Source organism: Notechis scutatus, chromosome 6, assembly GCF_049901735.1.
Source record: "Notechis scutatus isolate UNSWTSFEM ecotype Mainland chromosome 6, rNotScu1.2, whole genome shotgun sequence".
NCBI classification, from domain to species: Eukaryota; Metazoa; Chordata; class Lepidosauria; order Squamata; family Elapidae; genus Notechis; species Notechis scutatus.
This window is the reverse complement of record NC_142014.1, coordinates 80,237,070-80,260,621: the sequence shown is the minus strand read 5'-3', so window position 1 is coordinate 80,260,621 and position 23,552 is coordinate 80,237,070. Positions and strand designations below refer to the sequence as shown.

Below are 23,552 nucleotides of genomic sequence, written 5' to 3'. Positions count from 1 at the left end.
GAGAAGGAGAAATGAAGGGGGAGCAGAGGAGGAGAAAGGGAGGAGGAGGAGAAAAGGAGAGAAAGAAGAGAAGTAGAAGGGAGGTGGAGGAGAGAAGAGAAAAGGGGAAAGAAAGGAGGAGGAGAAAAAAGGGAGGAGGAGGAAGAAGAGGGAGGAGAAAGGAAGGGGGAGCAGAGAGAGGAGAGAGGAAGTAAGGAGGAGGGGGAAAAGGGAGAAGAGGAGAAGGAAAAAGGGGGAGAAGAAGGAAGAGGAGAAGGAGAAAGGAACAGGGAGGAGGGAGAGGAGAGAGGAGGAAGTAAGGAGGAGGAAGAAGAAAGAAGAGAGGAGGAGAGGAGGAGGAAGAGAGGAGGAGAAAGGGGGGAAGGAGGAGGAGGAAGGAAGGAGAGGAAGAGAAAGAGAGGAGGAGAAGAAAGGGGAGAGGAGGAGGAAAAGAGGAGGAAGAGAAGAAGAAAGGAAGGGAGGGAGGAGAAGGGAGAGGAGGAAGAAGGAAGGAGAAAAGAGGGAGAGGAGGCAGAAGAAAAGGGAGGGGGCATTTGGTCGTAAGTCAAGTCCTGCCTGTATGTTCCTATGCTAGCATAGCTTGTTGGTTTTAAAACCCGTAGAGATTTATTTATTTTTTTTGCAAAAACCTCATTGTGTCTGTCTGCCACTCTGACAGCTGGATTTATTTATTTTATTTTTTTCCAGGGGGTCAATGCGGAGCCCAAAGAACAAACCTCACTTCACCCTGTGCTTCCTGTTGAAAACCCGCCTGGGTTCGACGACCGTGTGATCCCTCAAACCAAGACAGACAGAAGTCAAGAGACTAAGTTAGTTGGAATTTCCCAAGATGACGCATCTCCGCTTACGGGACCTCCGGAGGGTTCAAGAAACGAACAGCTCATCATCGCAAGCATGGAAGTTGCCGTTTCGGTAGCACATCGGGAAACTGATGTGGGGTCTTCAGAAGAAGTGAAGGACGACTTCCCTGCTGGGAGTTCCAACCCAGGAATGTCGAAAGCAGCAGAGTTCAAAGCAGACGTGAAGTCTCGGGAACCCGCCAATCCAGGAAGCGAAGTGGGAAACCAGCCTAGACTCCGTATAGATGAGCAAGATGGAGAAAGTGTGGACTTGAGATCCGTGGATCTCATGCTCTCCAAAAGCAGCGATACTGACCTGGAAATCCAAGATATGGATCTGGATTCAGAGGACGAGGAAGATCCTGTGAAGAGCGGTGTGGAAGGAAGGGAAGAAACAGATGGTAGGAGTGATGATGATATGTCATCCAGACATGGTAGTCTCCCGTCTAAGGCATCATCTCCAGTTGCCTTGTCTGGGCATCGGACAGAATTCCCAGGTGTCCAAGAAGCTGCAGTAGGACCATCCTCAAGTTCTGTATCACCAAACCAAATGGAGTTGTTAGACAAGGTCCCTCAAGAGCAGATCTCGTTCCATCCAGTGACTGTTGAGGAAAAGATGGTTGGATCAACCTCAAGTTCTCTATCTCCAAACCAAATGGAGTTGATAGACAAGATCCCTCAGCAGCAGATCTCGTTCCATCCAATGACTGTTGAGGAAAAGATGGTGGGATCAACCTCAGGTTCTGTATCTCCAAACCAAATGGAGTTGATGGTCCCTCAGCAGCAGATCTTGTTCCATCCAATGACTGTTGAGGAAAAGATGGTGGGATCAACCTCAAGTTCTGTATCTCCAACCCAAATGGAGTTAATGGATAAGGCCCCACAGCAGGAGATCTCGTTCCATCCAGTGACTGTTGAGGAAAAGATGGTGGGATCAACCTCAAGTTCTGTATCTCCAACCCAAACGGAGTTAATGGATAAGGCCCCACAGCAGCAGATCTCGTTCCATCCAGTGACTGTTGAGGAAAAGATGGTGGGATCAACCTCAAGTTTTGTATCTCCAACCCAAATGGAGTTAATGGATAAGGCCCCACAGCAGCAGATCTCGTTCCATCCAGTGACTGTTGAGGAAAAGATGGTGGGATCAACCTCAAGTTCTGTATCTCCAACCCAAATGGAGTTAATGGATAAGGCCCCACAGCAGCAGATCTCATTCCAACTAGTGACTGTTGAGGAAAAGATGGTGGGATCAACCTCAAGTTCTGTATCTCCAAACCAAATGGAGTTAATGGATAAGGCCCCACAGCAGCAGATCTCGTTCCATCCAATGACTGTTGAGGAAAAGATGGTTGGATCAACCTCAAGTTCTGCATCTCCAACCCAAATGCAGTTGATGGTCCCTCAGCAGGAGATCTCAGTTTCATCCAGTGACTATTGAGGAAAAGATGGTTGGATCAACCTCAAGTTCTGTATCTCCAACCCAAATGGAGTTGATGGATAAGGTCCCTCAGCAGCAGATCTCGTTCCATCCAATGAGTGTTGAGGAAAAGATGGTTGGATCAACCTCAGGTTCTGTATCTCCAAACCAAATGGAGTTGATGGTCCCTCAGCAGGAGATCTCGTTCCATCCAGTGACTGTTGAGGAAAAGATGGTGGGATCAACCTCAAGTTCTGTATCTCCAACCCAAATGGAGTTGATGGATAAGGTCCCTCAGCAGCAGATCTCGTTCCATCCAATGAGTGTTGAGGAAAAGATGGTTGGATCAACCTCAAGTTCTGTATCTCCAACCCAAATGCAGTTGATGGTCCCTCAGCAGGAGATCTCGTTTCATCCAGTGACTATTGAGGAAAAGATGGTTGGATCAACCTCAAGTTCTGTATCTCCAACCCAAATGGAGTTGATGGATAAGGTCCCTCAGCAGCAGATCTCGTTCCATCCAATGAGTGTTGAGGAAAAGATGGTTGGATCAACCACAAGTTCTGTATCTCCAACCCAAATGGAGTTGATGGATAAGGTCCCTCAGCAGCAGATCTCGTTCCATCCAGTGACTGTTGAGGAAAAGATGGTGGGATCAACCTCAAGTTCTGTATCTCCAAACCAAATGGAGTTGATGGTCCCTCAGCAGGAGATCTCATTCCATCCAATGACTGTTGATGAAAAGATGGTGGGATCAGCCACAGATCCCACGTCTCCAAAACAAACTGACTCAGTGGAGAACTCACCCGAGGAAGTGATCTTAGCCGATTCAGCTTCCACCGAAGCTTCTGGAGACTTCCCAAACGATCGAGCAACAACTCCAGATGGATCCTTACAAAGTCCACAGGAACCAGTGGAAAGTCCTAGGGTTCCTAACCAAATTGACGTGGTTGACCTTTCCTCAGTTTCCCAGGAAGGCAGTGGAATCTGTTTGCCCTGTCCACCTTCGTGGCAGGCTAGTCCTGTCCATCAACGAGCTTCTGATGAAGAACCACCAAGGATCCAGGAAGACCATCCTGAAAACTCCCTGTATCGCATCTTTGAAAATCCATTGGGTTTGATTGAAGATATTTCTCAGGACAGTACAGACTTGGCTGGTCCAGCTGTGTCGCACCTTTGTGAACCAAATGACAACTTGTGTGTGAACTTGGTGCCAAACAGTATATCAACTCGGCAGGAATTGGTGGAAAACCAAGACAGCTCTGTTGTGTTCGCTCAACATCTTCCCCTCACCAAAGAAATGGATCTGGTTGAAAGTCCTGAAGGAGACCATCCAGCTAGTCCTTTCCATCAGGAAATTTCGAATGAATCTGCAACATTGCAAGACGCTTCCAGTGCCAATCTGGATTTGCTTGAGGATTCTTCCATTCCCCAAGAAAAGGACATCGTTCACCCAACAGACAATGTTTTGAGGCGAGTTAATGAACGTCTTGCAGAGTCCGATTTAGGAACTCAAGAGGAACAGACAATTGGTGAAGGAGAAAAGATCCTGGTGGATTCCCAGCCCGCGAAAGAATACCTGAGCTTTGAGTCGCACGATACGGAATCTGAGATGTCCTTCAAGAGTGAAACGTGTTTGGAACAAGAGAATATCAGAGATTCTTCTGCAAGAGAAGAAGAAGCAGTGCCAGATGACGGCGTTGAAAAACCAACCGTTACCACGACTGCTGTAGCTGAAGAGGTCCACATTTTGATGAACGAATTGGTGGATACGGTGTGTGCCATGGTAGCTCAGAGTGAAGAAATGAGGGCTCCAAAGAGCTTAGATTGGATTGATTCAGCCATGCTGGAGTGTGTGACACCTCCTGTGAGCGATGATGAAGGTTGCCCAACTGACCAGCATTCCCCTGCGGACGTGAAATGGGCTGAGGAATGTTTAGATGAGACTTCCAACTTTGATGACCAAGAAGAAGACTTACAAGCCAGGGTAGAAGGACGAGGAGAGTTGTGTTCCTCATCAAATGAGAACACAACGTCTGATCCAGGAGATGTTTCTGAAAAAGCAGAACCTCAAGGAAATGATGCTACCTCAGCTACCACGGGGATCATCTCAAGTTGTGGCACAAGTCAAGCAGAGCTGGACACAACCAGCCCCAAAAGCACATGTTCATGGCTCGAAAGCACTGAATCACCAGATGACTACAGTGCAAAGGTGGATGACTACAATGTGTCCACTTTGGAGAAAGTTGAGCAGACAGAGACGAGTCCAGAAGAATCTGTTTGCAACAGGGAAGACTGTTCTAGAGGAGAAGATGTGGGGAGCTCATCCTTTATCCCAACAAAATGTCAGGAGGACTGTTTGGCAGAAGAACCTGGTCCTTTGGTTGACCGAGATTCAAGCGAAGCTCCAGAGGATCATGAAGAAGAGGCCCAAGAAGAAGCAAAGAGGTGTCTGGGGAGTCTTGAAGACCTTCTACCTGATGAAAGGACAGAGAGGCCCACCAGTTCTTCAGGCACGGACACAGACTGGGAAGATGAATCTCTGGCAGTGGACAGTGGCCAAGATCCCTGCGTAGATCGGTACCCCACGAGAAAATTTGAGAGTTTGTATCGACCGAGGTTCAAGGCCTCCCCGAGGATTGAATCCGAATTAACTCGTTCAGCTGCTAGGAACGAGATTTGTAAAGATGAGGATTGGGTGTCCTCAGAAGCTAGCCAGAAGGCGTCAGATGCTGTATCCAAGAAACACAACGTTCCTTTCGGTTTCAAAAAAGATGTCTCAATATCGCTGTCTCGTGACATGGACCGTAAACCCAAGCCCTTCAAGGATTATATCAATTTCTCCGTCACCAAAAAGCATAAGGAGAAAAGCAGGACTTTCCATGCATTCTCCAAAGAGCACAACCCTTTCTCCAGGGATTTGGGATCAATCAACTCCCGGAGCAGGAACTGGGGTTTTCTGAATGACCCGGTTCAGAACATTTTAGACGTGGAATCCCTGCAGTTCCATTGCAGGATCCAAGAGCTCCTGAAAAGATCACAACGTTCTACCTCCCGTGTTCTTCCCACCAAGATGGTCCCACCTCAAAGGATAGCAGAAGGATTGCTGCCCCACGAGAAAATGGTCTCGGAAGGGACAATTGCTAGGTTTCCCACCCAGAGCAAAAGTCCGCTACTGGTTACCGTTGTCAACCCACGTCCGAGAACTGGGGGCCGATACCATGACATCTGTGGCCCGTTTCCCGCCAGCTCAGATCCCTTTGTCCCACCCGCTGCGCCGAGGAGTCAAGGCGAACTCGATCCGAAGTATCCCTTCCCTTCTTCGCATCTCCAGAAACTAACCTACCATAAGCTGAACAGTTTTTCCCGGGATATCTCGTCTGTTCTCGAAGAATTTGCCGAATTCAGCAGGGCAATGAATTTGGAGAGAGCGCGGACATACAACCTGGAGAGAGACCCCACTGCTACCTCAGGAAAGGCGGGCGAGATACGGTACCCACTTCGACCTCCCACGCCGCTGGTCTACGAGGACCTTCTCTCCAACCTGCGCGATACCCTACATTTCCAGCTGAAAAATGTGGCTCAGGAAGCTTGCCGAAAACCCTTCTCGTTCTACTTGATGGAAACGGAGGACGACCCGTTTTTCGGGAGAGTAAAGGTAGGATTTGGGGGGAGGGGCGATGGGGGTCTCAGGGTCCCTGGGAGGAAGAGGGCTGCTTCAGAATGGTTGTGTGTGGTTGAAAGGATGGACCAAGGTTAGTCTGGATGGTTGTCATCTAGGGTTTCTCAAATGTGGCCTTTGAAGATGGGTGGACTACAGCTCCCAGAATTCCTCAGCCAGCATTCGTGAATCCCAACTCATTCGTGAATTTCAAGCTAGCATGAGTGGACTTCAATTCCCAGAATTCCCCAGCCAACATGCTTTAAGATGGGCAGACTTCAACTCCCAGAATTCCCCAATCAGCAGGCTGGAGAATTCTGGGAATTGAAGTTCACCCATCTCAAAGCATGTTGGGTGGAGAATTCTGGGAATTGAAGTCCTCACATCTTAAAAGTATCCTGGTTGGGGAATTCTGGGAATTGAAGTCCACCCATCCTAAAGTTGTCATGGTATAGGAAAAACTGCCGTAAAACTATCATTTCCAAGCAGGAAATCAATTTCTCTGTTGTTTGTCTTCTTCCTCTGCCTTTTCCCCCTTCATTGATTAAGCAGCATCAAAAGACACTTGGGTTCTTTGGATATGCGTAACATGCTCTGGTTTTTTTAAAAATATATATATATACAAGAAGAAAAACTAAACAGAAAAAGGAAACAAAAGAAAAAGGAGACAAAAATAGAAGCAGGTGAATAAACAAGGGATTTACAAGTATCACAAAAGTTGTACTTCAGTCAATGATAAGGCGGGACTAGAACTTCCAGTCTCTTGGTGATTGGCCCAAAGTCCCCCAACCGGCTTTCATGCCTAAGGCGGGACTAGAACTCCCTGTCTCCTGGTGATTGGCCCAAAGTCACCCAGCCAACTTTTGTACCTAAGGCAGGACTAGAACTCACAGTCCCCTAGTGATTCACCCAAGAGCCACTCACCCAGCTGGCTTTCATACCTAAAGTAGGACTATAACTCACCGTCTCCTGGTGATTGGCCCAAAGTCACCCAGCTGGCTTTCATGCCTAAAGTGGGACTAGAACTCACCATCTCCTGGTGATTGGCCCGAAAGTCACCAGCTGGCTTTCATGGCTAAGGTGCAACTAGAACTCACCATCTCCTGGTGATTGGCCCGAAGTCACCCAGCCAACTTTTGTACCTAAGGCAGGACTAGAACTCACAGTCCCCTAGTGATTCACCCAAGAGCCACTCACCCAACTGGCTTTCATGCCTAAGGCGGGACTAGAACTCACCATCTCCTGGTGATTCTCCGCCAGTTGGCTTCACCAGGAGGATTCCCACCCCTGGCTTCCCTAAGGGGGGGTGTGTTGTTGTGTTGTGGTTTTTTGTGGGGGGAGCGGGACTAACTCCCTCGGCGCCGAGCTGATTTCCCCGTAACAATTTGTGCTGTTGGACAGATGAGACTTGCACCAGATTGTATCATCTTAATGAAGACGATACGGACTGGGGCACAAACGACACATGTGTTCCGTGCCCCACTGAGTCTTTCCACGCCAGGTGCCTGCATTGTGTGTTTGGGGTTCACCTCACCCTAGTTGCTGCTTCTGTTTTTCATGGACAGCTTTTTTTTTCTTCTTCTTCTTCCAAACGCGTCTCCTTCCAGAATTTGCTGAAGAAAGACGGCCATTCCGAAGTGGACCTCCTGCAGTTCTGCAAAGGAAGCCGCCTGGAAAGGGAGAACTTACTGGTCATCGTTCGAAACGAGGACATTTCCTTCCATATCCACAAAGTAAGTTCAAAACTCGCTTTCGGCTCTTCCAGGAAATAATTTCTCAGCCCTTCCTCACCGACGGAGCCGGATTTGTGTCTTGTTAAAGAGATCTTGGTGGAACGTGGTAGTAGATAATAGGTACAGTGGGAAGGGACCTTGGAGATCTTTTAGTCCAGTGGTCGCCAACTAGTGGGCTGCGGCCCACTGGTGGGCCGTGAGGAAATTTTGGTGGACTGCAGAGAAATCTCCCCCCCAGAGCACCCCGCAAAGTAATTAATCCAGGCTGCGCAGAAACACAAGGCTGCGCAGCCCACATGGCCCGCGGGAACCCTCCCCGCCCACTCACTCCTAACCCGGTAAACTTGCCTGCTAAGTTGCTATTTTTCCTTTTTCCGACCATCATCTGTTCTGCTGTGCCGGGAGATTTAGATTAGCTAGGAAGCGGGAAATGGTTTGGATTTCTTTCTTTCTAGCTAGTCTTTAGATCTTCGGCTCAGCGTAGCCGAACCTCCCTTAAGGACTGAAGGTTTGCTTGCGAGCAAATTAGTGTAGACTCACGGCAAGCAAATTTGAGAGACTGAGCTAGCCGATGGCAGATAGATAGATCCCTGAATGATTCCGTGAGCAACTCAACCTGCCTGCCTGCTTTGCCTGATTTTGGGTAAAAGTTGCTCTTTTTTTTATAAAAAATTCAATGTGTATATAAATATTTATAATATTTTACATACAAGTCATGCCCAGCCAGTCATATGACCACCAAGCCACACCCACAAATGAGGCCACACCCACAGAACCAGTTAGTGGTCCCTAGGATCTAAAATGATGACTTTGGTGGTCCCTGAGGTCCAAAGGGTTAGCGACCCCTGTTTTAGTCCAACCCTCGGGCAGGAGACCTATACCGTTTCAGAGAAATGGCTGTCCTCTCTCTTCTTGAAAACCTCCAGGGATGAAGCACCCACAACTTCTGGTAGCAAGCAGTTCCACTGGTTAATTGTCCTCACTGTTAGGAAGTTCCTCCTTAATTCCAGGTTGCTTCTCTCCTTGATGAGTTTCTATCCATTGTTTCTTGTTCTGCCTTCAGGGGATTTGGAAAATAAATTGACCTTCTCTTCTTAGGGGGTAGCCCAGTGGTGCTATGCTACCGGTTCAGACCGGTTCACCTGAACCGGTAGTAAATAAAAGGCTCCGAGGATCAGCTTGAGAGGAGAAACAAGAGAAAAGCCACAGGATTGGCCTTCCTACCTGCCCCTGCGGTTTCCTCTTCTTTCTCCTCAGCTGGCGTGGGAAAAGCTGAGCGCACGCATTAGGTGCGCGCCGGGATGGGATGCAAATATTTTTATTACCGGTTCCGTGGACGTGGCTAGGTGGGTGTGGCCATGAGACGGCGTGGGCGTGGCTTCTTCTCCTCCTCTTTCTCCTTCTCCTCCTCCTCCTCCTCCTTCTCCTCCTCCTCTTCCTTTATTTGCAGCATCCCCCCCCAGCCCGCTGTTTTTTTGCCTTCCTGGGCCTCAGCGAAGCCCTCTGGGCGAGGCAGTAAGACAGCGAGATGGATCCCGGCACAGCTGATCGTCGGAACAGCTGATCATCGGGAGGAAAAAAAAAAGAAAGGAAGACCTGTTTGGCTGAATTGGTAGCAGGTTTTTTTTACTACCGGTTCAGCTGAACCAGTAGCATTTTTTTACTACCAGTTCGCCCGAACCGGGCCGAACCGGTAGAATCCCACCACTGGGTGTGCACGCAATCACCAAACCGGGGGTGGAACAGGTAGGATGCCACTGCTGGGGCAGCTCCTCCTGTATTGACACACTATTATCATGTCACACACGCACCGACACACACAAACACACTCCATGCCCTTTTTCATTAGACTAATCACGCCGGAGTAGACGTAACCCAATTCCTGTTGCCGTTGGGGCTGTGAGCACAGCCTCTGTGGCGCAGTGGTTAGAGTGCAGTATTGTAGGCTGGCTCTGCTGACTGCCACCAGTTCAAATCCCACCAGGCTCCAGGTTGACTCAGACTTCCATCCTTCCGAGGAGGGTAAAATGAGGACCCCGATTGTTGGGGACAAGAGGCTGATTCTGTAAACAACTTAGAGAGGACCGGAAAGCACTGTGAAGCAGTATATAAGTCTAAGGGCTGTTGGTAAATGTTGAGGAAGGGAGAAGAAGGAAGGAAAGAAGGAGGGAGGGATGAAGGAAGGAAGGAAGGAAGGAAAGAGGGAGAAAGGAAGGAAGGAATGGAAGAGAGAAGGAAGGAAGGAAAGAAGGAAGGAAGGAAGGGCTCTGGTGGTGCAGCAGTTAGAATGCACTATTGCAGTTTAACTCTGCCCACTGTCAGCAGTTCGATCCTGACCGGCTCCAGGTTGATTCAGCCTTCAATCCTTCCGAGGTCGGTAAAATGAGGACCTGAATTGTTGGGGTCAAGAGGCTGACTCTGTAAACTGCTTAGAGAGGGCTGGAAAGCACTATAAAGTGGTATATATGTCTAAGTGCTATTGGTAAGTAGAAAGGGAAGGGAAGGGAAGGGAAAGGAAGGGAAGGGAAGGGGGAAGGAGGAGAGGAGACGAGGTGGAAGGGAAGAAGGAAGGAAAGGAAAGGAAAGGAGGTCGGTTTTGATGAGAAAGGAAAGATCAGGAAGGATGGGAGGGAGAGAGGGAGGAAGGAAGGAAGGAAGGAAGAGAAGGAAGGAAGGAAGGAAGGAAGGAAGGAAGGAAGGAAGGAAGGAAGGAAGGAAGGAAGGAAGGAAGGAAGAGCCGTGGTGGCTCAGTAGTGAGACTGTAGTATTGCAGGCTAACTCTGCCGACTGTCAGGAGTTCAATCCTGACCAGCTCAAGATTAACTCGGCCTTCCGAGGTGGGTAAAACGAGGACCCAGATTGTTGGGGGGCAAGAGGCTGACTCTGTAAACCGCTTAGAGAGGGCTGTGAAAGCACCTGTGAAGCGGCGTATAAGTCTTAAGTGCTATTGCCATTGCTACTACTTCCCTAGTTTCCCTCCGTTTGCTGCTCCCCCAGGTCCCTGCCCTGCTGCGTCTCAAACGCTGCCCCAACGTGACTTTTGCTGGGGTGGACAGCCCCGAGGACGCCCTGGATCACACCTACCAGGAGCTCTTCCACAGCGGAGGCTTTGTGGTGACCGATGACAAAGTCCTCGAAAGGATGACCACGGGTGAGTCTGCCTGCTTTGGAATGGCTAGGTGGCAAATTCTCCAGCCCAGCCGGGAGGGAAGGTGCCCATAGCCACATTGGTTGGAGTGGGAGCCACTGGTCCCGGCCATGCCCGCAAGGGGAAGTTACACACTTGGGATGTGGGCATGCTTGCTGGGGAATTCTGGGAATTGAAGTCCACCCATCTTAAAGTCTGCTGGCTGGGGAATTCTGGGAGTTGAAGTCCACCCATCTCAAAGCCTTCTGGCTGGGGAATTCTGGGAATTGAAGTCCACCCATCTTAAAGCCTGCTGGCTGGGGAATTCTGGGAATTGAAGTCCACCCATCTTAAAGCCTGCTGGCTGGGGAATTCTGGGATGAAGTCCACCCATCTTAAAGTCTGCTGGCTGGGGAATTCTGGGAGTTGAAGTCCACCCATCTCAAAGCCTTCTGGCTGGGAATTCTGGGAATTGAAGTCCACCCATCTTAAAGCCTGCTGGCTGGGGAATTCTGGGAATTGAAGTCCACCCATCTTAAAGCCTGCTGGCTGGGGAATTCTGGGAATTGAAGTCCACCCATCTCAAAGCCTGCTGGCTGGGGAATTCTGGGAGTTGAAGTCCACCCATCTTAAAGCCTGCTGGCTGGGGAATTCTGGGAGTTGAAGTCCACCCATCTTAAAGCCTGCTGGCTGGGGAATTGTGGGAGTTAAAGTCCATCCATCTCAAAGCCTGCTGGCTGGGGAATTCTGGGAATTGAAGTCCACCCATCTTAAAGCTTGCTGGCTGATCATTTCTGGGAATTGAAGTCCACCCATCTCAAAGCCTGCTGGCTGGGGAATTCTGGGAGTTGAAGTCCACCCATCTTAAAGCCTGCTGGCTGGGGAATTCTGGGAGTTGAAGTCCACCCATCTCAAAGCCTGCTGGCTGGGGAATTGTGGGAGTTAAAGTCCATCCATCTCAAAGCCTGCTGGCTGGGGAATTCTGGGAATTGAAGTCCACCCATCTTAAAGCTTGCTGGCTGGGGAATTCTGGGAATTGAAGTCCACCCATCTTAAAGCCTGCTGGCTGGGGAATTCTGGGAGTTGAAGTCCACCCATCTTAAAGCCTGCTGGCTGGGGAATTCTGGGAGTTGAAGTCCACCCATCTCAAAGCCTGCTGGCTGGGGAATTGTGGGAGTTAAAGTCCATCCATCTCAAAGCCTGCTGGCTGGGGAATTCTGGGAATTGAAGTCCACCCATCTTAAAGCCTGCTGGCTGGGGAATTCTGGGAGTGGAAGTCCACCCATCTCAAAGCCTTCTGACTGGGGAATTCTGGGAATTGAAGTCCACCCATCTTAAAGCCTGCTGGCTGGGGAATTCTGGGAGTTGAAGTCCACCCATCTCAAAGCCTTCTGGCTGGGGAATTCTGGGAATTGAAGTCCACCCATCTTAAAGCCTGCTGGCTGGGGAATTCTGGGAATTGAAGTCCACCCATCTTAAAGCTTGCTGGCTGATCATTTCTGGGAATTGAAGTCCACCCATCTCAAAGCCTGCTGGCTGGGGAATTCTGGGAGTTGAAGTCCACCCATCTTAAAGCCTGCTGGCTGGGGAATTCTGGGAGTTGAAGTCCACCCATCTTAAAGCCTGCTGGCTGGGGAATTGTGGGAGTTAAAGTCCATCCATCTCAAAGCCTGCTGGCTGGGGAATTCTGGGAATTGAAGTCCACCCATCTTAAAGCTTGCTGGCTGATCATTTCTGGGAATTGAAGTCCACCCATCTTAAAGTAGCCAAGGCTGAGAGGAAGGGGACTAACGGAGGGCCCATGCTCTTTTCTCTAGGGGAGCTGAAAGACGTCATCAAAACTCTGGAGAAACTCAACAGTCACGGGAGATGGAAATGGCTCCTTCACTACCGAGAATCCAAGAAGCTGAAGGAGGATGCCAAGTGAGATCAATCAGAATATTGCTGGAAGGGACCTTGGAGGTCTTCTAGTCTAACCCCACCCACCCACCCCGGCTCAAGCAAGAGACCCTATATACCATATTTCTACCTCCCTAACAACCTTCCCTTTGGTCTCAGTCCTGCTTCCCCACTGGTTCGCACCCAACTGTACCAAATCTATATATTTGTGCATAAGCTCATCTGCAGCATAAGTCAACCTTCAATCCTCAAAAATTCAGTCAACCATCAAAAATGCACCACAAATTGACTTATTTGTGGGCGACATGTTTTTTGTGGTTTGAATACAAATTTACGGTTCTGCTTATATGCCAATGGGCTTATATGAAAATATATGTATATACAGTATGTGTATATGTATGTATGTATGTATGTATGTGTCGCCATCTTCAGGATGGTGCTTTCGGCTTCGTGCTTGTGCGAGCAAAGTGATCGGAGCGGCCGTCTCCCTATATATACTGGTGGGGAGGTTGGCTCCGTTGTCCTTTCTTGATTGGTTGATGGAGTTGATGTTTGCAGATTGGCTGACTTTTTTGTAAGAACGTGTGTGGCTGAGGTATTGGCTGTGAGTCTATCAGCCTCCTGTGTTGTAAGGAGATTACAGCACAAGACCCAGGATGTCAAAACAATAGAACTCAGAAGGTCATCACACAGCCCATTACCCAGGTTGTTACAACACAGGAGGCTGATAGACACACAGCCAATACCTCAGCCAAAAGCCGAAAGCACCAGCCTGAAGATGGCGAGTGGGACCTCGTCGAAACATTGCCAAGATGCTCTCAATCTTACACGGGAAAAGACCCGAACATGTCAAGAGCTGCATACCTGTACCTGTGAAAAACTACGATATATATATCTATATATATCTACATATATATCTATATATATCTACATATCTACATCTATCTATCTATCTATCTATCTATCTATCTATCTATCTATCTATCTATCTATCTATATAGTTTTCTTCAGTTTTTGCGAGTACTTAACATGTATGGTATTCAGCTTTGTTCGGGTATTTTCCCACGTCATTATAGTTGTGCTTTTAAAGTTGTAGCAACGTTTCAGCAGAATCTCATCTGCCATCATCAGGCTTCTGTATTGTGTTCGTCTGTGAGTCAGACTTTCACAGCCGTTTCTGTTTTAAATTTGGGGCTAGCCTACTGCTATGCCAGAATGGTTTTTCTCTTCATCCTGATTGGTTGGGAGTCTTGGTCTGTGTTTATTGGTCTTGGAGTTTGCTGTGTTCTGCTTGATTGGGGTTTCTAATATCTTCTGTCTGTTTTGTAGCGTGTTTTTTTTTTGTCTTGATTAGCTGGCAACATTGTGTTTCCTGTATTGGAGGCTTTTAGCGCAGCTAAAATACAGTGTGTGTGTGTGTGTGTATGTAAATGAATACGGAGAAGCCGATGCCACAACGCACTACAAAAATTGTAAATATGATGTGTTTTTAAAACTGTAAAACTTTAATATTTTTTTTTAAAAAGGACACTTAATGGATGTATCAATGAACAATATGGCTATTGTTTTTCAAGGGTGGGGGGAAATGAGCTGGATTGAGCTCGCTGCAGACGGACTGGGGAATTCTTCTCCCCCTGCCCAGGCCCGAGGGATCACCTCTTGGCCTCCTTTCTTCCCGCAGGGGAGATCTGTCCGCGCACACCAAGGAATCGGTCCTGAAATCCTGCCAGGTGGCCAACATGACGGAAGTCCTGCACTATCACAAGTGCGACTCCTGGTCCTGCACGAGATTCGAGCGCTTCAACTGCCTGTTGAACTTGCAAATTCAACACATCACCAAGAGGTTCGGTGTCTTTCTCACAGGTAATCACCCCCTCGTTTCCGTCCGCCCCACAAAATGGAGAGGGCCCCTAAGGAAGACACTGAAGGTATTTTTCCGAGCGCGCCGATCCTCATTCGGGAACCGTTTGTAGAAAGAGGCGGCCCTTGACTTACGACCGCGGTCGAGCCTAAAATGTCTGTCGCTAAGCAAGACATTGGTGGAGTTTCGCCCCATTTCATGACCTCACCGTGGTTGTTAAGCGAAGGTGGCTCACCCGCTTTGACTTTGCTTTGCCAGAAGGGCCAGGTCCTAAGCTACGTCAATTGTAAGCGGTCACTTCAAACGGTCACTAAGCCAGTTGGCCCCTCCTAAGTCCACTGTAATGTAGAACACTCCCTAAGCCAGTGGTGGCTAACCATTTTGGACTCCTGCGTCAAAAATTGTGTGCGTGCTTGCACACTCGTGCTTATGTGCCCAGCACCTAGAAGGCAATGCGTGCCCCCCCCACGCCCCCTACGCAGGCGTGCACAATCTCCACCCACCCCCCGCCGCCCCCTTACCTGCGCTGTGCCTCACAGCTGATTATCGGCCACTTTGAGGCCTTTTCTGGCCTCCCAAAGGCTTGAGGAAGGCTTCTGCAGGCTTCTGCAAGCTTTGCAGGCCAAAAACTAGCCCCGTTTCATCACTTCCTGTTTTTCCGAAAATACCGGAAGTGACTAAATGGGCTTATTTTTCAGCCTGCAAAGCCTGCAGAGGCTTTTTTCAAGCCTTTAGGAGGCCAAAAAAGGCCTCAAACTGGCCAAAAATCAGCTGTGAGGCACGCACATGCGCAGTGAGGTAAGTTTTCCTGCAGCTCGCATGCCGGCAGAAATGGCTCTGTTCCACCTGTGGCACACGTGCCATAGCTTTGCCATCACGGCCCTGAACGATTGGTCGTAAGTAGAGGAACGACCTTTATCTAGTTTTACAGGTGGTCCTCGACTTATAACCACAATGAAGCCCCAAATTTATCTTGTTACATAAGCGAAACGTTTGTGAAGGGAGCTTTGTCCCGTTTTAAGACTTTTCTTGCCCCGGTTGTTAAAAATGAACCGCGGCAGCTGTATATTTAGTAATGGGGTTGTACAGTGAATCTGGTTTCCCCCTGGTCAGAAGGTCGCAAAAGGGGATCCCAGGATCCTGGGACATAGCAACCGTTGTAAATGTGAACTGGTTGCCAAGCGTGGGAATTTTGATCACGCGACCAACGGGGAGGCCGCAACAGTCGTAAGCGCGAAAAATTGCCGTAAGTCCCTTTTCTCAGCGCCGTCGTGACTTTTGACCCGTCCCTAAATGAACTGTTGCTAAGTCGAAATACTACCTGTATTTAATAAGTATTGAAATACTACCTGTGTTTGGAGACCGATGCCATCCTGGCTTCTTTTTCTGGGCTTTATCATGTGTCTGGGATCGAGGTTCCCTTCTGTGAAATGGGTGCAGGCCCCGGAAGGATGAATTTTTGGTTCATCCAGGAGAGTAAATCTTTCCTCCCCCCCCCCTTTTTTTTCCCATCCCGCCAGAAAACACCAACACCAGCAGGGAAGCCTTGGAGGACAAAGGCGTTTTCAGCCTGAACACCACCGAGTTCATCACCACCGCGCAAGACATGGTGGCGCCATTCGGAAGTGGCTTCTGGTAAGGAGGACAGCGGCCGAATCGAGAAAGCGGGAATAGAAAAGCGTTGCGGGTGGATTTTGGAAGTCGACACTGGATCGAAATGCTTTCTTTTTCCTTTTTTTCCCCCTTTAAAAATATATATATCTAAATCTATCTATATAAAAGCGAAATACCACTCACGCATCATCGCAAAATCTCCAGAACTGTAAAGCCTACAAACTTGAAATTGGCACGTATGTTCCTCTTGGCTTCTGGGTGCTGTAAGAAAGGATTTTCAAATGACCATCAGAGCATTTGAGTATTTCCTATATCATTATTATTATTATTAACATGCTCTGATGCTAAGGAGTTCTACTCCCTTCCCTACCTGGAAAGAAATCTGTTCCAAATGCAAAACACAAGCAGAGGAGTTTCAGTTTCAGTTTCAGAGCACCAAGCAGATTTAATACAGAACAGTTGAGCTAAGCCACGCCCAGGCTCCTTGCTGTCTCCTCCTTGCTCACACAGCAAATACTGTTTCAGTTTCCAAACAGCCCTCAACTCTCTCACACACCAACAGGACACTAGCCAGATGAATACCGATGGATGCTGGTAGGCAGAGTCAGAAATTTTCCTCCCTTATTTTCCTCCCCCAAAACTAAGCCCCGCCACATAGTTTCATAGCGAAGCAGAGGTATCAAGCTAGTATGTTATATTTTAGCAAGGGGAATAAAATACAAAATAGAAAAAAAGAAACACCCGGAAATAGCATCCATCCAACAGTAACAATAACAAAAATGGTGTAGAGAGAACAAGAAAAAAATATAAGATCCAATTGTCCGATGTTAAACATAAAAAATACATAATCCACTGGTTGGATGCTGGGGAAAAAATTAAAACAAAAAACCCTGATAAAAGTCTCTTCCCCCTCGGCCAATATTTATCAACTTTCTCTGGGATAGAAAGCACTTTGGTTTCAAACCTTTTGTTTGATATTTATTATTTGATTATAATTATTTAGAGTGATGCAGTGGCCTAGAGGTGGAGCTCTCCCCTCACAATCCGGAGGCTGTTAGTTTGATCCTGGGTAGAGGCAGATCTTTCTCTGGGTGCAATGAGAATATATTTGCCGAATAAAACTCTGCACTGGCATCAGGAAGGGCATCCGGCCAGTAAACACTTAGCTAGCTCCATTCAGTTGCCCGGACTCCACCCCACAAGGGTCATTAAAAGATTATTTGATTGTAATTATTTAATATTTCACTTAACCACCCATCTCATTATGGAACACCTTTTCAAAGGCCCTTGGCAACTGACTCATATTTATGATGGTTGCGGTAACCCTGGGTTGTGTGTTGATTCCCTTTTGCAACCTTCCGACAAACCAAGTTAATGGGGAGGGAGCCACTTTGTCAGAAATGGTGCAGGCCCGTGATGGCGAACTTCTGGCACGCAGGCCACAGGCGGCACGCAGAGCCATTTGTGCCGGCACGCGAGCTACAGGCAAATTTACCTCACTGTGCATGCGCGTGCCTCACAGCTGGTTTGAGGCCTTTTTCGGCCTCCCCAAAGGCTTGAGGAAGGCTTCTGCAGGCTTCGCAGGCCGAAAAATAGGCCCGCTTAGTCACTTCCGGTATTTTCGGAAAAACAGGAAGTGACGAAACGGGGCTAGTTTTCGGCCTACAAAGCCTGCAGAAGCCTTCCTCAAGCCTTTGGGAGGCTGAAAAAGGCCTCAGACTGGCTGAAAATCAGCTGTGAGGCACAGTGCAGGTAAGGGGGTGGGGTGGGTGGCTGGGTGGGGATTGTGCGCGCATGCGTAGGGGGACCTGGGTGGGGTTTCACATTGCTTTGTGGGTGCTGGCGCACGAGCGTGAGCATGCAAGCGCGTGCACAATTTTTGGCACAGGAGCTCAAGGTTAGCCACCACTGGTGTAGGCAGTGTCTCCTGCTTGGGCGGGGCGGGAGGGTTGGACTAGATGACCTACAAGGTCCCTTCCAACTCTTAAACCGTGTGACCCAAATTTAACAAACTCCTGTGATTCGCTCAACATCCGTGAAAAGACCCATTGCAAAATGGAGCAAAACTGTTGCTCCTAATAAATCTTTTGAATTCTTTTGAAGCTTTGGGCCAAGGCTCATGATTTAATTAGGGCAGTCACCGGAACCCTGACAGTCACTTAGCAAACGTCTTTCTCAGCAACGTGCGGCCTCCGTTGTTGGTTGTAAGTCAAGGACGAACCGGATAACAGTGGACGATGTTTGTTTCAGGTAACCAGGATCAACCGCCTTCTGCCTTCTTGCAACCCGACGGGGATCGCAACGCCAAACCCGACTTTTGTCTGTCCACTCTGGACATTCCCGGAAGACACCAGACTCTTGTGCCACTCGCTCTTATTAAGCCGCCGCGACGCTCGCTCGAGGTCAAGCAGACTGGCCTCCCTCCCTCCCTCGGCTGGTTTGATTTTGGGGCCTTGGCAAGGGGGCTTGGGAAAGGGCCGCTAGTTTTATTTAAACACAACATGGAACCTCAAAGAGGAAAATGCGTTTTTGGATATTCTCGACTTTCTGGATAGGAAAAAAAAAAAAGGAAAGCATAGGAATCCGTGGCTTTCTGGATAGGAAAAAAAAAAAAGCAAAGCATAGGAATCCGTGGCTCTCGATTGCGCAGCTCAGTATCACATAGGAAAATAAAAAAAAAAAACCAACCACTGCTTACTTGAAGGGTTACAAATCAGTTGACCTCAACCCAACACTTCAGACACGAGACCGTAGTTGGGCGCACTCCAAAAATTGGCGGGGGGGAATGTTGAGTGTTGTACAAGCAGTTAGGCAGGGGTGTCCAACCCCAGCCGGTGGACCTCAACTCCCAGAATCCCCAATCCATTGGACTTCAACTCCCAGAATTCTCCATCCCTTGGACTTCAGCTCCCAGAATTCTCCATCCCTTGGACTTCAGCTCCCAGAATCCCGCATCCATTGGCCCTCAACTCCCAGAATTCCCCATCCATTGGCCCTCAACTCCCAGAATTCCCCATCCATTAGATTTCCCAGAATCCCCTATCCATTTTGCCCTCAACTCCCAGAATCCCCTGTGCACTGGACTTCAACTGCCCGAACTCTGGGAGTTGAGATCCACCTCTTAAAAGTTGCCCTGCTTGGACACCCCTAGCGCATTGACTTTTAACACAACTCCCTTTGCAATTGTGCTCATCAAGGGCACATGACCACCGTGCTACATGCGTCTCGTGGGCTTTTTAGGATCCGGGGTTGTTTTGCAGACCCAACAAACATCGGACATAACCGCACAATGGCCATTACCTTTACAAGGGGTGTTTTATGGGTGGGTGGGTGGGTGGTGGGAACTGGGGGTGACAGTATAATCCGAGTTTAGTAGCACTTGTTTCTTTTTGTAGATAGCATGTGGGGGGGGGGTTTGGATTCTGGCGTTAGGTCTTTCTTGAGAGCCGTGTTCATGGTATTGCAATAAAGAGGTTTTTTTTGTCGTTCAGTTGGAGCACTAATAAAAATGGGGTCTTGTAAGATATTTTCACCCGTCTTTGGGGGGGGAAATGAATTCTTTTGTAACTAATCTTTATAAATAAACTTGACTTGAAAAGGCATAGTGGAATTATTTTGTGTGTGTGTGTGTGTGTGTAAAAGCACAATTCCCATAAAATAAAGTGAAAGACCCCCTCATGCATCATCACAAAATCTCCAGAACCGTAAAGCCTACAAACTTGGAAATTTGGCTCGTGTGTTCCGCTTGACTTCTAGGGACTCACTAAGAAAGGATTTTTCCAAATGGCCATCAGAGATTGAGCAGGGTCCCAACACCGTCCCGGACCGACCGGGCCGCGAACAATCCTACCGGGGCGGTGGCGCGCCATCTTTTCATGAAAAGGCTCCGTGAGCTTTTCCGGTAGAAAGCTTTTCATCAAAAAATGGCGGCGCCAGCATCAGAGCCAAAAGGTTGGGGATCACTGATTTGAGTATTTCCTATATTATTAACACGCTCTGACGCTAAGGAGTTCCACTCCCCCCTCCACACCTGCAATCTCTTCCAAATGCAAAACACAAGCAGAGGAGTTTCCGTTTCAGAGCAGCAACCAGGTTTTAGTACAGAACAGTTGAGCTCCTTGCTCACCACAAATTCTGTTTCAGTTTCCAAACAGCCCTCAACTCTCTCACACAGACAGGACACTAGCCAGATGAATACCAATGGATGCTGGTAGGCAGAGGCAGTTCTCTCCCTCCCCCCTTATTTTCCTCCCCCAAAGCTAAGCCCCACCACATACCGTAGTTTCATAGCGAAGCATGGGTTTATATGTTAATGGTGCGAGTTTGGCGGTTGGGGGAAAATACCTGTATTTATTTTATTTTTATCCCAGCTTTAGGTAACTCAAGGCGGGGAAGATAAATCGTAATTCCTTTCCTTCCTTCCTGTTTTCCTCACAACGACCCGGTGAGGTGGGCTGGACTGAGAGGGACTGGCCCAAGTCACCCGCTGGCTTTCGGGCCTAAGGCAGGACCTCTTTGACCGTCGTAAGGCATCTCTCTAGGAATGGAGGACACAACCATGGCTGGACCTGCTATGTCCTTGGCTTGTGTGAGAGGACAGGAGCTGCTTTTGCCAAGAGGTGTGTAGTAGCACCCCACGGGACGGGAATCGTGGAGGTCTTTGGTGCTCTCTGGGCTCGGCTGTTTTTTTGGCAGACCTTTCGTGACCCAACTAGGTAACATCATCAGTCCTAGGAGGGAGTGTGGGGGGGGTTTGAAGAGAAGGGAGGTGGAGGAGCAGCAGCAGCACAATGACTATGAGGTCTTTGAAGTCTCAACTTGGGTTTGCTTGCAGGCGTTTCGTGACCCAGCTAGGTAACGTTATCATGGCTAGAAGGGAGTGCGGGGTTTGTGAGGGGAGGACAGAAGGAGGGGGAAGAGAAGGGCTTGCAGGATGGAAAGAGCAGCACAATGGGCTCCTTGATGCTCTCTGAACGTTTTTTCTTGCAGACGTTTCATGACCCAAGTAGGTAATGTCATCAATGCTACAAGGGAGAGGAGGAGGAACATCGAATCCTTGGTGTTCTCTGAACTTGGTTGTTTTCTTGCAGACGTTTCATGACCCAACTGGGTAACATCATCAGTGCCAGGAGGGAGGGGGGTTGCAGAGAGGAAGAGGAGGAAGAGGAGGAGGAAGAAGAGGAAAGCTATGGGGAACTGAGCATGGTGGTTTTCTTTTAGATGTTTCATGACTCTACTAGGTAACATCATCAGTGCTAAAAGGGAGGGAGGCTGGTGGAGTGGAGGAGGAAGAGGACTCTGGGGTCCTGGGAGCCCTCTGAGCTTGGTGGTTTCCTTGCAGACCTTTCATGACCCAACTGGGTAACATCATCAGTGCTACAAGGGAGTGGGGTTTGTAGAGGAGGAGGAAGAGGAGGAGGAGGATGTTCTCTGTGCCTGTGGAGTTTCAGAAAAGGAAGAGGAGGAGGAGGAGAACTGTGGGGTCCATGGTGGCCCTCTGAGCTTGGTGGTTTCCTTGCAGACCTTTCATGACCCAACTGGGTAACATCATCAGTGCTAGGTGGTTGCAGAGGAGGGAAAGGAGGGGAGGGAGAACGGTGGGGTCCTTCATGCCCTCTTTGAACTTGTTGGTTTCCTTGCAGACGTTTCATGACCCAACTGGGTAACATCATCAGTGCTAGGTGGTTGCAGAGAGGGAAAGGAGGGGAGGAGAACGGTGGGGTCCTTCATGCCCTCGGAACTTGTTGGTTTTCTTGCAGATGTTTCATGACCAAACTTGACATCAGTGAACTGGTTTTTTACTTGGGGGGCACAACACCACTGAGGGTGGGAGAGAGAGAGCGAGCCGCGGTTCAGCCAACACGAAGCCGGATCTAGTCCCGAAACAAGGGGGGGGGGAGAAACACACACACAGACACACAAACACACACACAGAGAGATGTCACCTACGCCACCATTTTTGTGCTTGCACCGTGTTTTTTTTTTTTCCTTTCCTTTCCTTTTTCTTTTATTAGTAGCACTTTTAAAACACAAACGGAAGCCTCGTGGCAAAGTTGTGTCCCAACCGATGTAAACAAAAAGTTTGGAGAAAAAGCTCAGGGACCTGTGGAGATTTTTTTTTTTTTTTTTTAAGGAGGGGCATCGAAGAAGAAGGGGGGAAAAAAAAAGAAGAAGAAATCACAAAAATTGGGGACTTTTTTTTTCTTTTTCTTTTTAAAGAGGTGCCGCTTGAAAGGATGAGCCACCGGAGGCGGCGTGGCCAGGATTAGGGCTGGCGTGAAATGGGGACGGGGGGGGGGACGGACAGGAAGGCCGAAGGAGGAGAAGCGCCCCTGCTGCGTCCGTCGGTGTGTGGGACGAAAAGAGAGCAGGCCACCGGGGTTTTTGGAGAGGAGGGGGGTAAACCTCTAGGGCTGGTGGTGGGCTTTTGTGTTCCCCCTCCCCCGCTGGGACCGGCCGGCTTTTTTAAGTTTTTAATTTTTTTCAAGGGGGGGCTGAGTTAGCAAAGAGTTAAAGAGTGATGGGTGTCGGCACCTGCCAATCAAAACACACACCCCTCTCCAAAAGCTGAAATGGACACATGATTGTTAGCTGGGGGGGCGGGGGAAGGGGGGGAGAAAAGGGAGGTTGGATCAGTGCAAGGGGATCCTTTTCAATCTCAGAGATATGATTGAGGAAGGGGAGGAAGGAAAGAGAGAGAGAGAGAGAGAGAGGGAGGAGGAGAGAAAGTAACGGGGCTTTACAGTATGGAGCTGGGGGAAACAGGGAGGGCGCTCAGCTTAATGGTCCTGAGTGCGGGTGTTCGCCCCTGGTCTGTGGCTGAGAGCCAGGGAGGGGAAGGGAGGGGAAGGGAGGGGGGGGGGAATAGACGTCCGCCCCCCGCTCACTGTTGCTCATCCTCTCCGTAGATGTCGTTCTTCTTCCTCTTCATCTCTTCGAAGTCGAACTCCGAGCCCATCATCCTCTTGTAAATGTCTTTGATGTCGTCGCAGGTGGTCTCAAAGTGAGTGGTGGCGTCGTAGGAGCGGGAAATAAAGATCTGGGTGAAAGGGGGAGAAAGGCAGAGTGGGCGGGGTTGCTAGCACCATGGTCCTCTTTCTTTCTTTCTTTCTTTCTTTTTCTTTCTTTCTTCTCTTTTCTTTCTTTCTCGTCTTTTTCTCTCCTTCCTAGATCTTCCTTCCTTCCTTCATTTCCCTCTTCCCAAATCCTTCCCTCCCTTTTTCTCTTCCTCCTTCCTTCTCATTTCTTCCTTCCTCTCATTTCTTTTTCTCTTCCTTCCCTTGTCATCTCTTTTTTCCTTTCCTTTTCTTTTCCTTCCTCCTTCCTTGTCACTTCCTTCTTTTCTTTTCTCTTCCTTTTCTTTCATCTTTTCTCTCCTTAGATCTTCCTTCCTTCCTTCTC

General features: G+C 48.8%; 2 protein-coding genes and 1 long non-coding RNA gene across 4 annotated transcripts in view; 1 reads left to right on the top strand and 2 right to left on the bottom strand.

The window, feature by feature from the left end:
* TASOR2 (transcription activation suppressor family member 2) overlaps positions 1-16,176 on the top strand; it is a 44,226-nt gene extending 28,050 nt beyond the window's left edge. Inside the window, 7 exon segments of the mRNA XM_087968933.1 lie at positions 688-2,198; positions 2,299-5,914; positions 7,525-7,650; positions 10,648-10,801; positions 12,595-12,700; positions 14,358-14,539; positions 16,058-16,176. Of these exon segments, the coding sequence (XP_087825059.1) occupies positions 688-2,198; positions 2,299-5,914; positions 7,525-7,650; positions 10,648-10,801; positions 12,595-12,700; positions 14,358-14,539; positions 16,058-16,176 (5,814 nt within the window).
* A 2,939-nt stretch (positions 16,177-19,115) lies between these two features.
* LOC148130268 (uncharacterized) lies at positions 19,116-19,941 on the bottom strand. The gene is made up of 2 exons (XR_015750181.1): positions 19,236-19,941; positions 19,116-19,146 (listed from the first exon to the last, which is right to left on the bottom strand). It is a non-coding gene; the product is annotated as an uncharacterized LOC148130268 (long non-coding RNA).
* A 2,291-nt stretch (positions 19,942-22,232) lies between these two features.
* The window catches only part of GDI2 (GDP dissociation inhibitor 2), a 39,475-nt gene continuing 38,155 nt past the window's right edge, over positions 22,233-23,552 (bottom strand). For both annotated transcript variants that reach the window (XM_087968924.1, XM_087968923.1), the window contains one exon: positions 22,233-23,190. In XM_087968924.1, coding sequence (XP_087825050.1) covers positions 23,035-23,190 — 156 coding nt within the window. In that variant the 3' untranslated portion in view covers positions 22,233-23,034. The remainder of the gene's footprint in view (positions 23,191-23,552) is intronic.